Raw genomic sequence first — 14,170 nt, forward strand, 5'->3', positions numbered from 1 at the left:
TTTAATTTACATTGCTTTGGGAGGGACAGGGACTTCCAGCAGTCACAACTGTGCACACGAGGCCTTGAAACCTTAAACCAGGTGAAGTTAAAAAGATTCAAAACACCACAAAAGACAAGAGAATAGACCCAAATGCTTGGATTCTTGCATCTAAAACTTGCAGTTTCTTAAGCAGATTGCTGCTGGTGAGTTTCTGCTGAGTGTTAGAGAGAGATTGGCAGCACTGGAGCTGGGATATGGACCATGATGGTGTGTAACAGTCACCCAATTCCTTTCCAGCTTAGGTCTGTTTTATAGTAGAAAAGTGACATTATAACCCACCATCTTTATTAATTCCCATCCTGACATCGGTTGCAGTGCAAGTAGAACATAAAGCCTTGGTGTCTAGTGAAATTGAGCTTTAGTAAATCTAGATGCACTGGCAAATAGCCTCTACTATGGGTTAATGCTTGTTTTACTGCTCTTAACACCTTTGCTGTCCACCTGTTGGAAATAATCCTTCAGAAGGTCATGTCTGGTTGTTCCTTTAAAGCTGCTGCAGTGAAACTTCGCATTTAAGTTTGGGGAGTGAGGGTGGTGGAAACACGTATTGAAGTCTGTTCTCTGTCACTTGCGGAATAGGGAATACATGCATTCACTGGTTAATAAAAAGATGGAGGAAAAAAGTTTGCTAGTCAAATGGGGCATGTCTGAAAGCCATTTTGTACTTCCAGTTCCTACCTTCCCCCTCCTGGCAATTTACAGTTTGCTCTCTCCCTCATTTCTCTTCTAGTTTATGAAGAATGGTTCTTCACTGCTGGCTAAAAAATTTACTGGAATAAGTAGGGAAGCTCACATTTACCTCAGGTAATTTAGACCTTGTGGTCCCAAGGTATTTGAAAGATGTGGTAACCAGACTGTTCAGCTTAGGGGCCAGAGTAGAGCAGCGCTGAGAGAAACAGACAACTGCAATCCAGTAGGAAAACATGAGAAATGTAGCCCTGAAGTTGTGGTATTCTTGTTTGTTTGCACGTATTTATTTTCCTAGTTGGACAAATTGAGAGGTATGTGCCAAACCACCAGAAAACGCTCGGTTCCTTCTCTGGAAACTTTGCTTTTTGAATCTATTTCTTTAGACCAAATTTTTGGTTCAGATTAATTGGATCCACTTCTACCCTCTGTTTGTTCTCTATTAAGTTTTTTGCTTGACTAGTAGCTGTTGTCAGTAGGAATATCCATCTATATGAATGCCTTGCTTGTAAAATTGCCCATCCCTCTGAGGTTTGAGCCCTGGGAGGGGAAGGGGAGGATCATATTTAGGGAAATGGCAGGATCCTCAGTGGTTACAATTGCTCCTGGTATTTAAGGTTTGAATAAACACCAGGCCAAATACTATTTTCATTGAACTCGCTGCAGTTCTCTTTTGATGCTGGCTCCTGCCCCTAAAATGAACTCCAGAAACGAGGAAATAGGAGCTGTGTAGGAATCTCTGCACCTTTCATCATAAAAGTGTTGTTGCACAATAGAAATCTATCTGTACAAACGGTCTCTTTTATTTTGGAAGGTGAAATTTAAAAAGTGTATTTGAGTTTGAAAGAAATAGTTTGGGATATTCTACGACAGTTTATATATATTTTTTCTAACCTCTATTTTTTCTCATATAAATTCAGGAAGAGAAGATGCTAAATACCTGTTTGAAGAGGCTATCAGAATCACTTGGTTTCCCCTTTGCTGATTTGTATCCTGTCCCCTCCTTTCCTAATTTGATCTGAGTTTGTGAATGGTTTCATCCTTCAGTTGCTCTGAACTTGTAATTGACTGGAAGGAGTCCCCTGGCTGCTGGCCGAGTGATGCAGGAGTGGCAGCAGGACAGTGCAGTGAGCAAGGACCCTGGTTGAGGGTGGTGTCCCAAAGCAGCATTTGGGCTTCAGACTTGCGGAACTGAAGATCTGAGTGATGTAGTACACCGTAGGGTTGTGATGAAACTGGTGATACTGGTGGCAGGCTTGGAAGCAGTTGAAATTTGGGGCCAGTGCATCTTAAGTGGTGCTTTGTAGCAGACAAGATCGCTGTTATTGTACAGCTGACGCAGCCCTAAAAAACCTTCTGCACTACAGAGAAGGATGCGTAGTGCTCTGCCTGGCTTCCACCAGAGACTTAACCTTATGTTACCTCACCGAAATCAATCAAATCGCACAGAGGAGAGCCTGCTCAGATGCTCTTCTTATTTGCTTTATCTTTGTGGAATGATAGCAGGTAGAAAGCTGGCAGGCAGCTAAAAAAAATAAACCTGAAGTTTTTGGGGTTTTGTGATAGGGAGAGCAGTGAAAGAAAAGAAGGTGAGGGCTGCTGGAGGAAGTGGAGCAGCGGGTGGAAATGTGTGTGTGGCAGCTGAGCTGGGGGCTATTGATCGGCAGCCAGGTCTTACGATCTGCTGCCTGAAAGGCAGTTGAATAGGCTGCCCAAATATTATGGGGATGAACTGCACAAAGCTGAGTGTGCTGGCCTGCCCTTCTGGAAAGGCACCAGGCTTCCCTGTGTAAAACTTGCCATAGGAGCTGGGTTGGCACGTGTCTCACAGAGAAGGGCCAAGCGTAACAGGGGAAAAAAAGGCACAGGGCAGGATGATGTGCAGAAGGAAACATCATATTTTTTTCTCCAGAGGCAAAAGAATGAAAACACCTAAATCCTCTTCCAGTTTTACATCTTGGTGTCAGCAGACAGCTGAGTTACCATGTGTATGTTGTATGGTGCCATGCAGTGGGGTAAGGAGTGGGAGAAGGTGAGCCTTGTGCCAGAGGGCCTGTGAGATGGGGAGTGGGAGCAGAAGTAGCTTAGACAGTCCTTAAGGCTTGGAGGGAGGGAGGGAATCCTGCTGGAAAGCTTTCTGGGAAGTCCCGGGAACCACTTTTAATGTTCCTAAGCCTCCTTTTGCTCTTACTCTTAGGATTTAGTTAAATGTTGAACTTCTTTTAGCAGCATTAACATGCGTAGAATTAAGAAAGGCTTAAAATTTGCACACCACCTTTGGTGGCTGCGTCAGGTGGCTGGAGGCCTGTAACAAAACCAACCTTAAAAAACAGACAAACACAACCAAACAACAAATACCAAAGACCACACAAAAGCTTTGAAATCTTCGTCTCCAGCATCAGAGCTTGTTTTTGGGGCAGCAGCCTGGTGCTGTGCTGTGGTAGCACATTGCAGTCCTGGAATCCCAGAGCTTAGAAGCAAGCCTGAGCGGCAGACAGCTGGTGAATGGCTTTTAAAATTGTCCATTTAACCCAAGGCTGCTCCACTGACTGCTTTTTTAGCTTTTATGTATGTATTAGTTAGATGTGTGATATCTTTGGCCTTTCCACGGGCAGACAGCCCGCATGAATTGCGTGCTTGCTATTGATGGAGCTGAGCACAGTCTTTAGCTTCTGTTAACTCGCTAGCAGTGGTGTACTGGAAGTTTCTGATTCAGAAATAGGTCTTCTATAAATGATTTAACATCAGGCCATTGAAATGCATTGGTGTTTTCCTTCTTACAGCTATTAAAGACTTGGAGAAAACATTTAGCACCAAATTAATGTTGCATTTTTGTTTTAATCCTGCAGATGGAGTTGATTTATATTTCAAAAATATGTGCTGCAGGAGAGGAATTAAAACGTTACACATTTTTTCAGTTGCACTTATTTTTTTTAACACAAATATTTTCAGCTAGATGCTGTCACTTTAATGCATCGAGTTTTCTTTTTCATTAAGTATTATGGCACAGCATTTCATCCTGCAGAGTTTCTAGCTAGTTTTTCTTCCTTTGCTGTTCGAGGTGGCTGTCGGAGGTCTGCAAGAACTGGGAGGCTGGGACCAGGCAGAAGGTGCAGGTTTCTCTTTTCCCCTATCTCCCTCTCATGGAGGGATGTGAAAGCAGAACGGTGGTCTCGGGGGTGAGGCAAATCCAGCTGCACTAATTGGAAGAGAAAGACGTGGTGCCCTCCTACATGCAGATAGGCAAGCAGAAGATGGGATTAAATGGCAGAGCAGAGATTTTATACAATAGAGGCTGCTCCGATAGGATCTACTTGATCCTCCCGTGAGGATTACACGGAGATAAGCAGCCGTAACTCATTAGCACCTCCCTTTCCTCTTGCTCTCGGATTGCTTTAGGTTTGATGGCAGGTGGTGATGGCAGGACTTGCTCTGAGCTGGGGTTCCCTGCTGGAAACACAGCACATCCTGAGGTCTGAGATGTTAAGTGATGCTTGTTACACTGAGCTGAGGTGTAATTTCAGTTGTGTTTATGCTTGGACTTTCCTGCTCAATGCTGTGCTGTCCGTGGGTGAAAGCAACCATGAGAGCCACTGGAGTTCCTTGCTGAACAACCAAGCTTTCCTTCACTAACACAACTCTTGGAGCAGCTACAGAAAGGAGCTTAATTGGTGACTCTGGAGAGCATTATAGTTGTCCTTGTAAATCAATCTAAATTAAAATAAGTATTTTTTCTGAGGATTTTTGGTATACCGTCAAGGTAGATCACTAATGATATGATTGCAACATTATGGTCCCTGCAGACATCAGTTTTTGGAAAGAAACGTACATCAGGTACCCTCTAAATTTCATATGGAGTTGCATTGTGCATTCTGTGGCCATCTGTACCCATCCCCACTCACTGAAACTGTTTGATCTCAGCTACTTCTTGGATGCTTTTCACCACCTCCTGTTGGAGGCGAATACCTCCAGTATCTGCTGGTTGATGTGCTGGTTTGAGTGATCTGACCTTCACCAGAAAGAGCAAAGGTTTGGAGTCATTCAGGCCATCGCAGTCTTTCCTGGGCTCGCTTGGCAGAGGCAGCAGGGACCTCTGCCCTGGCTGGAAGGGGTGTGGGGGGACACCCTCCCCCTCCTCCAGCAGAATCACCAGTGTGGGAACAGACCTTGTGCTCATATAGCCTCATGTTAAATGGGGTGCTGTGGTATGCATGGCATGCTGAACACGTAAATGCACTAGTGCAGAGTGGTATTTTTCTGTTTTTTCATTTCACGTGTGCAAACCCACCCTATATTCTGGGGCTTGGAGAAGCTATTGGCAGATCTGTGCTGTCTTCTACACACTTTTTCTGTGGCACTCTGCGCAATTATTAGCTGCTTCTCCCCAAAGTTAGGCACAAACCCTGCACAGGTCTGCCTGGCTTTAGCCTTAGGCATCTCCAGCAAAGTCTGTGGCGCTGTCAAGAGGGATAAAGTGACAGTAGAATCGCGGCCTGTTTAAGCCCAGAGTCGTATGGAGGATTCTGAAATGAAAATGCTGCATAGCATGAGAAAAAAAAATCCTGAATTTAGGTTCCTCGCTCAGAAGAGTGGTGATGTTTGTGGACTCTGTAGCAGGCACATCTTCTGCTAAAATTGCACAAAGAGTCTGCACTTGTACCTCCCAGGTCGGGGAGGAAGGGTACATGGAAGAATGGAAGTGTTTTTCTGCCGATGGTATTTATAACTCGTTTTAGACTGTAGCATTATGTTATGTTTTTAGGCCACTCGTTGCTGCCGTATTCACATAAAATCTAAGAAAAGCGTATCCCTGAAAAAATGTCATTATTATGTTGACTCTGAGGGTGTTCCCTGTCAGCTCTGCGGTAATGATATCTGGGTTGAGAAGGCTCTCGACTTCATCTCAGGTGGTATTTCCAATAAAATCTTGGCCTTTGGCCTTAGAAAATATTCTGCTTGTATTAGCTTGTATCGGAGCACCTTGAAATTATGTTCTGTGTGCTTGCTTTGAGCTCTGTCCACAGCTAAGATTAGAAGCAGGCAGCAGCGCTGAGCAGGGGCACGGGGAGGGTGGAAGAGGCTTTGGGAATTCAGCCCTAGCAGATGAGCAGGTCAGAACTAGGAGAGGGGAACAAAGCTGAAATCATCGCTGGTTCTCCCTAGTTCTTGACTGTGTGGGGGTTAATCCAACCTCTTCGAGTGGTACCACAGCTGTCAGAAGCAGAAGGAGGCATTAATGCTGCATGTTTCTATTGGAGGCACTGCTGTAGTGCTGGACCAGGAGAAAGCATTTCTTCCAAGGGATTCACTTTTGTGCGTGACCAAATTAAAGCGAAAAAGCAGTTGTTACAATTGCCATAAACAGCTGGCAGAAGTTATCTGGAGCTCTTTAAAAACCCCAGGTAGCATCCTCAGAGCAGCTCAAGTCTTGCAGATCCTGTACCCTCCTCTATTGCAAGTGCTGTTTCACCAGCCGAAACTCCTCTGATTAGCACTCGTGGGGAGCAAAGGCCCCTTTATTTCATGCACAACTGCTGACTTTCCAGCAAGCTGTTCAGTGGGAGAGAGAACAGCCTGGAGAAATGTGCTCGTCTTCACTGTGCTGGGCAGTGATTTGAGGGAGTAGCAGGAAGGAGCCTGGGGATGCAGGGACAGACGGGCTGTAAATAGCTTTTTCACCTATGTGGCTGCATTGGAAAAGGCCAGCTCATGGCCCCATCTGCTTTTGTTTTGTCACTTAAAGTACCAGTGAACAAACCCAGCAGTTTTATTTTCCCGCTTCTGAAAGGCCTCTAACAACCTTCTTTTTAACTAGCATCCGTTTATGTTTCTAAAGGATCTTTTATCTGATATGTTTATTACCAAGCCAAAATGTTTTGCCCCCTGAACATCTCACCATAAACCTCTGTGCCCTCAGGTGATCTTCCACGGGAAAGCTCAGATTTTGTGGGAGTTGTTACTTTTTTTTTTTTTTTTTTTTAAAAGTAATACTTCTTCTTTTTACGCAGTGGGAAGAAATTGGTGAGGTGGATGAAAACTATGCTCCGATACACACATACCAAGTATGCAAGGTAATGGAACAGAATCAGAACAACTGGCTTCTGACCAGCTGGATCTCTAACCAAGGGGCATCCCGCATTTTCATCGAGCTCAAATTCACCCTGAGGGACTGTAACAGCCTTCCAGGAGGACTTGGGACTTGCAAAGAGACTTTTAACATGTACTACTTTGAATCGGATGACGAAGATGGGAGGAACATCAGAGAGAATCAGTATATCAAGATCGACACCATTGCTGCTGATGAGAGTTTCACAGAGCTAGACCTTGGCGACAGAGTTATGAAGCTAAACACAGAGGTGAGAGACGTCGGGCCCCTGACCAAAAAGGGATTTTACCTTGCTTTCCAGGACGTGGGTGCCTGCATTGCCCTGGTCTCTGTGCGCGTGTACTACAAGAAATGCCCCTCAGTGGTCCGCAACCTGGCCCGCTTTCCAGACACCATCACGGGAGCAGATTCCTCACAGCTGCTAGAAGTCTCAGGCGTCTGCGTCAACCACTCGGTGACCGACGAGGCGCCCAAAATGCACTGCAGTGCTGAGGGAGAATGGCTGGTGCCCATCGGGAAGTGCTTGTGCAAGGCAGGCTACGAGGAGAAGAACAACACCTGCCAAGGTAAGGGTCTGCAGGGGGGTTGCTGTGCCAGGGTGATGTGCTGCCTTGGCTCTCTTCTCTTCCACATCCTTCTCTCGTGCCTGGTTGGGGTGACAACGGTAGGTTGGCTTCTTGCTTCCTCTGAGGTCTGCTGGATGGCTGTGGGAGGATGAAGAGGCCTGGGCTGGGTGTTGTGGGACTTGACACCAATGTACAGTTCCCTCCCCGGCTCACAGGGTGCAATGAGGCTCCAGCACCCCGCTGTTACCTTGGGAGCAGTGCACTGTCGGGTCCGTGAGGGATCTGAAGTCTCATCAGTTATTTAAAGCTTTGCATCGGATGTACTCAATACTGAGGTTCTCTCTTCAATTTTAGAAGCTTGATTTCATTTTTTTCTGGACGGTTGCAGGGAACATTTGAAGTTAATTTCCCTGTACAAGGCATGTTTTGTGTTTTTGTATTTAAAGAAATATGTTTTTCTCCCTCTCTGTGAGGTGGGGGAGGAGGGAGAATTTGATATTTTCCTCTCTGGTAAATAGTTTAATACAAAGCTGCTCAGCTGTTCTGAGTTAAATGTAAAGCTTCACTGATTAAAAAATGCTTCCATATGTGATGAAGTTTACATACAAGTAGCTGGCTGAGGTTTCTGGGTTGCTCTTTAGTATAGGTCTACTGAATCAAGGGCCTCAAGCAAGTGATCTATGGTGTCTGGAGCTAAAACCTAAGAAGAATGCTTCTTATAAAAAAAAAAAAATAAAAAAAATGAAGTGAGGTAGTACAGAGTGTGGCTTTTTGCATTACATATTGGTACATAAAATTTGTCCTTCTGTAAAAGTGTAACAGGTAGCTTAAAAGAAAACTTATTTGGGCAAAAAAGAGAAAAGGGGAAAAAAATTCAGTGCAAGCTTGGTTTTTGCAAAACTAATTTGTTCACCTTCCATCTTACTGCCTTCTACTTGGGGCCACTTAGTGAGAGGCAACCTGTGGAGAAGGCAGATGGATCCTGTTCCAGCTGAAGTCAGTGTTGCATTTTCTCTTCACCTCACCCCAGACTGTTGTTGGCATTTGTACTGTCGGTGCATAGGATGGATCCCTGCATATCCCAAATAAACTGGGGCCTTGATCCTTTAGTCCTCAGTTACGCTCCGTGCCCCTGAAGATTTTATAGTTCAAATCTCTCAAGAGTTGACTTGGAAATAGATTGTAGGTATGCTTATTTTTGGATAAACCTTGGGTAAACAGGATATAGACTCAGGGTTTAGTGCTTTTTTTTGACTAGGAGATTCGGCTTTTTCTGCAGATACAGTCTATATTGAAAAATCTGCTCTTTTTCGTTCCTGTGTCAATAAAGATACTTATCCCACATGTGGGTGAAGAAATTTGACTTGCAGCTTGATACTGCACGAGGGGAACAGAGATTGACGTTAATCCTAGCTGATGAAATCTAGACTGTTGCAAGTGAGGGACAAGGGCCAGATATTTGAGTGAGAATCTGCCTCATTGTGGCTAAAAATACTGTGTCCTGAAATAACATGCCCTGGTTGAATCCAACGTCTAGACGCTGTCTTGAGTAACCTGCAAGAAGTGTTGGAGAAAGGGAGTACGTCCATTAGTTCTTTCCAAAACCTGCCTTCAAAGTAATCTGAAAGAACTCAAACAAGCAAAAAGCCACCACCACAATAATAATAATAATAAAAAAAAAAAAAACAACACACACCCAAAACAAAAGAAAAAAAGCACTACTGGCTTAAACCAGACACTTGGGTTGGTAAAGATCTTCAAGACTATCACGTGTGGAGCAGCTACATCTCTGGTAGCTCTGAGATTGCCATCTGGAGTATGCTTCCAGGAGACCTTAGTGATTTCATATTCTGCTTTACGTTTGGGGGTGTGAGTGGGATTTTTTGTTTCTATGGACTTTTCTAAGTCACTTTGGGGTGTTTGGTCATAATTTAAGATTATGCTGGGTAGGAGTGTGGGCAGAGTTTGCAAATATACGGCTGCCTCGTGGTGACGTAGCCTTGTCCTTCTGTGAGGCAAACCCCCCAGAAACTGCTTTTGTACTCCGACCACAGCCTGCACCCCCAGCAGAAGGCTATCCCTTGAACTACTCTGGAGCTGCTGAATCTATAATCCTCATTTGTAGGAAAGCCCTAAATTCCGTCACCAAATCAATGGCATGTCGGGATCGAAGTGCCTGTGGCAAAGTCTGTGTGAGGGCCCCATTCGGGTGTCCTGTGTTTAACCCAGGTCACTGTGCCGAGCGTTTCCTGCTGGTCGGTGCTCAGAGATGCTCAGTCGATAGGAGACGTTAGCCTTAGGCTGCTCGGGATGCCTGCCTTCAGTGCATACCGAGCTCACGCTGATGCCTTTGGTGAGCAGAATGCTTTCTGGTTGGGATGTTGTTGCGTTCACAAGACTGAGCTTCTTTTTACCGGGTAGTGAAGTGAGCTGCAGCCCATCAGGGGAGCAACTTGCGCCGAGGAAGGCGTCCTGTGATGAATTTTGTGTTGATGCGGGTGGCTTTTTCACAGCCTGACTTGTGTTTAGGAGGTGTGCTCTGTGCTCCTGGCTGACACCATGGTCATTGTGGCAGTCCGTGGCGTAGCTCTGACAAACACCTAAATAACTTCTGACCTTTGGTTTGCAAATCATTTAAGCGCATCCTGCAAGCAGTCTCCCCGCTTGCTTTTGCTTACTGTTAAGCAGGTTATTACTGGCTGTGCCTTGGGAAGCGTTTTCCACCCCGAAGAGCCTGGCTTTGTTTATTAAAATTTCCCCTGCAAAGCTGACATTTTCCAAGCTCCAGTGTCACGTCTGGACAAAGCAGACTACGCTCTTATTAGAGACGATGCAAATCCCAGTCACCCTCACAGACATATGGGAACTATTGAAATCCCTTCTGCCTACAAATCATTAATTGGCAACGATGTTCTGAATTCATCATCTTGTCAGCGGGGTTCCTGTTTGAAGAAGGCACTGACAGTAACAGCTGAGCAATTTCTCTCGCTGGGGACACTGGGGTTGTAAATATGACATGGTCTAATCTCCTTATATAATGTGCTCGCTCTCTCAATTAATATAGGCAGCTAGGCAGTATTTACTGTAAAGAACCCAAACTACTTATATTTTACTCCTCCTTTGGCAGCATGGCCCATTTATCAGCGACTGCCCTGAGACAACTAGAGGTGAATTGTGACTGTTTTGGGACATGCTTGTAAATGACCAGAGTTAAGGCTCGTTATTCACAAGAATAAATTGCCACACTAGTTAATAAGAAAAAAAAACAAAGCAGTTGCTCTGAATTTCCATGCTGTTTTCTAGAGCAATGATTTGGTGTTACTAAAAGACCACAAGTCCTTCAGTAACAGCAAATGGTCCTAATTTTGTAACTTCAGTTCTAGTTGCTTACTGCGTACAGCAGGGCTCACCTTTTGGGGTTTGCACAGGAAGCAAAGTCACTGTGGAAAGGTCACCTCCTGGCACTTCTCTGCTGGTATTCAGCCTCACCTTCAGCCTGACGTGTTCGTAGTGGGAAGTGAGAAATCCTTATTTTTATCCCTCTAAAGTCTCCAGAGCCCATCCTACTGGAAGGTTGGCACGTTAATCTAGTGAGCCCCAAACACATGCAGCAGTGAGGTCCCACTGGTGACCGTGGGGCTGTGGAGCTGTAGCTGTGGATGCAATTGATTTGCAGAGCCTAATATTTTTTTCAACTGCTTCTCAGAACTGAATCACAAATTAAATATTTCAGTTTAAAAACAAAACAAAACAAACAAACAAAAAAACCCCACAAACAAGCACCAGCAAAACTGCATTGAGTGTGAGCCAAGCTGAAAAAGCACGCCATGAGTTCATGAGGTCACCAGGCTCTCCTTCCCAAGAATCAGTGCACACTGCTACTTGAAGAGAGATCAAAGGGAGTACAGCCACTTTTAGCCAGCTACAAGGTATGGACACGATTACAGATGTAACAGAGCTGGACAAAATAATGGAGGAAAACTTAGGTGAAATTTTTCTTCACCCTTGCTGCTTTCTGAGGGGAGAAGTCAGAAACAGAGGGCACAACAGAGGGATGGATTGGGGTATTAATTTCTTTCTTCTGGCAGCAGTACCGTTCTAGAAATATTTGGATTACTTTTGTAAAACAGCTCTAGAAGGTCCAAGACCTTCTGCTCTCTTAAATACTTATGTTTGTTGCTTGATTATTCTTCTCTTAACCAACCTTGCTGAACGTATCTCTCTGCATTTACAACCAATATGTATTTTTGATGAGTGTTCATTTCCAGCTCTTGCCAAGAGATATAATTCCTTACAGGAAACAAAGGCTTCAGAAATGAGCGTTGTTGGCAGATATCTTTGATTTTGGGTATAACTAAATCAATTGACAAAGGTTGCTAGCTTACGTAGATCAGAAGTTTACTCTTCTTCCTCTGAGAGCAGTGCAATCGGCACAGGTGTTTGAAGGAACTTGCCTGGAGTGGTGATTGCCCCACTGTTGATCAGTTATGGGAAGGATATTGAGACAATTGTGGTGTGTTTTGTTTTGTTTTTTTTGCTTCTGTGCAGGAGCAGACAGGCAGAGTCAGTGCCCTTGGTAGTGGTGGGAAGCAGAAGGCACTGTACTGTCCCTTGTTCCTAGGAAGTGGAAATCTGTGGCTGCACAGGTAACTTGGTTTTGGAGTTTGGGCTTTGCCTCTGAAGCAGCAAGTTTTGTTTTTTTTTGCATCTGATGTAGCTGCAGGAGAGAGCGAGTTTTTTTCCTACCCCCTCCACAGCTTGCCTCTTTGCCTTGGGTTGGCTGAATTCTCCCTTCAAACTCCTTGTTGTGGATACTCCAGAAAGACAACGTGTTGCTAAATCCTGCCCGTCTTTTGGGACGCTTCCCAGCTGGGACTCAGGTGAATAAGGCAAACGTACTTTTACCCTTGTGGTAGAGTGGAAAGCAAGCAAAGTCCAGAAATAAAAAAAAAATAAAAAATAAAAAAATCTCCTCTTAATTGTTCTACTGGGAGGTGATTACATGGAAGAAAAACGTTGATGGAAATGTTCAGTATATGGAAAATACTGAATTTGGAAATACTGCTGCCCCTCCAGGGAGTTCTTTGCCCATCATTCATACTTCTTGTGCGTTTTTCTGATTAAAACCAAATTGGATGGGAGTATAGCATAGTAGGTGTTTATATAATTATGAGCTGAAGTGTCTAGTTAATTTTAATTAGGCACAAAACCAACCGGCGTCAGAATAGCAGAATTTTTGGCTGCACAGTTTGTATTATCTTTTCAAATGTAAAGAAAATCACTTGAATGCTACATTTCAGCAAAAGGCAGTTGTCACTGGAGGGGGAATGGTTTTATTATGTGTGTGTATATTTAGGTGGTTTTGTTCCACAGCTGACATACTTAAGAGCAGGGAAATGTTTTCCAGAAATGAGAACTGTATTGCAACAGGGCTGATTAAATATTACTACTTGTTTTATTTTGCACATCTCTGCCTTCATTAAGGGAGGCATGGTCTGTGGATGTGCAATATATTGTACTCTGCTAATGAGTTTTAACCTTCTGTGCTACCTTGTACGCTTGCAACCCCTGGTGACTCCCAAGACCTTTCCTCATCCTGCACCAATGTTTTTAGGTTGTTACTTTGCCTAACGTAACCTTGTCGGTCCTGGCAGTGGGGCTGCTCTGCAGTCATCTTACAGAAGGACAATTAAAGAGTACTTTTTTTCCCATGTAAAATACAGATTGAGCAGTATAAATAAAATCATGTTTGGAACCAGCTCTGAATGCTTCAGTTTTGAAGGTCGTGTTTACTTCTTAGCCAAAAAATGCTTTGGGGAAGGTTTTAGGGTATACTTTTGCATGCGAGCCTAGATAACTAAATGGTATTTAATTGAATATTCATTTTGTTTGATTTTAGTATTCTTGAATATCCAGCTTAAGATGCTTCTAAAAGCATGGAGGTGTTGCAGAGGTGCCCGTTAGCCATGGTGCTGTTTGGTTCCTCCGGTTGTCACCTTTGGCTTTGAGTTGCTTAGAAATAGCTTGCTTATTAATAGTTGTTTTTAGAAACAAATAAGGACTCTGGAGAGATGCTAAGCATAAAGTGCGTGAATAGTGGTTGACAATGCAGTGGATTTAATTGCTCTGGTGTAAGATGGAGCTGTCCCCAGCTGCCTGTTGTGTCCCACTGCTGGAAGCTGCTGCCAGCACTGCAGAACTGGACAGTCTGCATGCCAACTGATGTGACCAGTGGCTTTGCCTTAATGCCCTGGACAGGGGCTGATAAGACATGGGCACTATCCCTGGGTGATAATCTTGAGCAGAAGGGTGGCTGCAACCACTCAAACTGCCACAGGTCTGCCACCGCTCATCTGTCAGAACCCTCATTCCACAAAATGTACGTTGAGCATTAAAATGAAGTTGTACTGTTGCCTATTGCCATGGTTTTCATGTTTTCCTGCAGGTTTTCAGTTTTGTGCTTCTCATTTAGAATCACTTAGCGGTAGTTAATGATGTGTTGACATTTCAATTACAAGCTTTTCTCTGTGCGTGCTTTATATGTTGACCATTTTAACTTGCTTTGGGTTAATATTGAGGTTGAAATCCAGGCTCCAGAAAAGGAGGGTGCAATTTCACCTTGTTTGAACATGGTTGCAGTTTACCTTTTCTTTCAGTTTTTTTTTAAAGCTGAATAAAATTGTCCTGCGTAAGGTAAGCAGAATGCAGAGACTGCAACACGGATGTCTGCACAAAGAGGTGAATCTGTTTTTCATGTAAATAGGGATGA

General features: G+C 44.2%; 1 protein-coding gene across 11 annotated transcripts in view; it reads left to right on the forward strand.

Moving 5' to 3' along the window:
- The window catches only part of EPHA5 (EPH receptor A5), a 192,026-nt gene that overhangs the window by 31,850 nt on the left and 146,006 nt on the right, over positions 1-14,170 (forward strand). For 10 of the 11 annotated variants that reach the window (XM_084519381.1, XM_084519372.1, XM_084519377.1 and 7 more), the window contains exon 3: positions 6,738-7,401. In XM_084519381.1, the coding sequence (XP_084375507.1) occupies positions 6,738-7,401 (664 nt within the window). The remainder of the gene's footprint in view (positions 1-6,737; positions 7,402-14,170) is intronic. The other variant, XM_084519382.1, reaches the window with a different exon arrangement.

The sequence above is a fragment of the Aythya ferina genome (assembly GCF_964211825.1).
Source record: "Aythya ferina genome assembly, chromosome: 4".
NCBI classification, from domain to species: domain Eukaryota; kingdom Metazoa; phylum Chordata; class Aves; order Anseriformes; family Anatidae; genus Aythya; species Aythya ferina.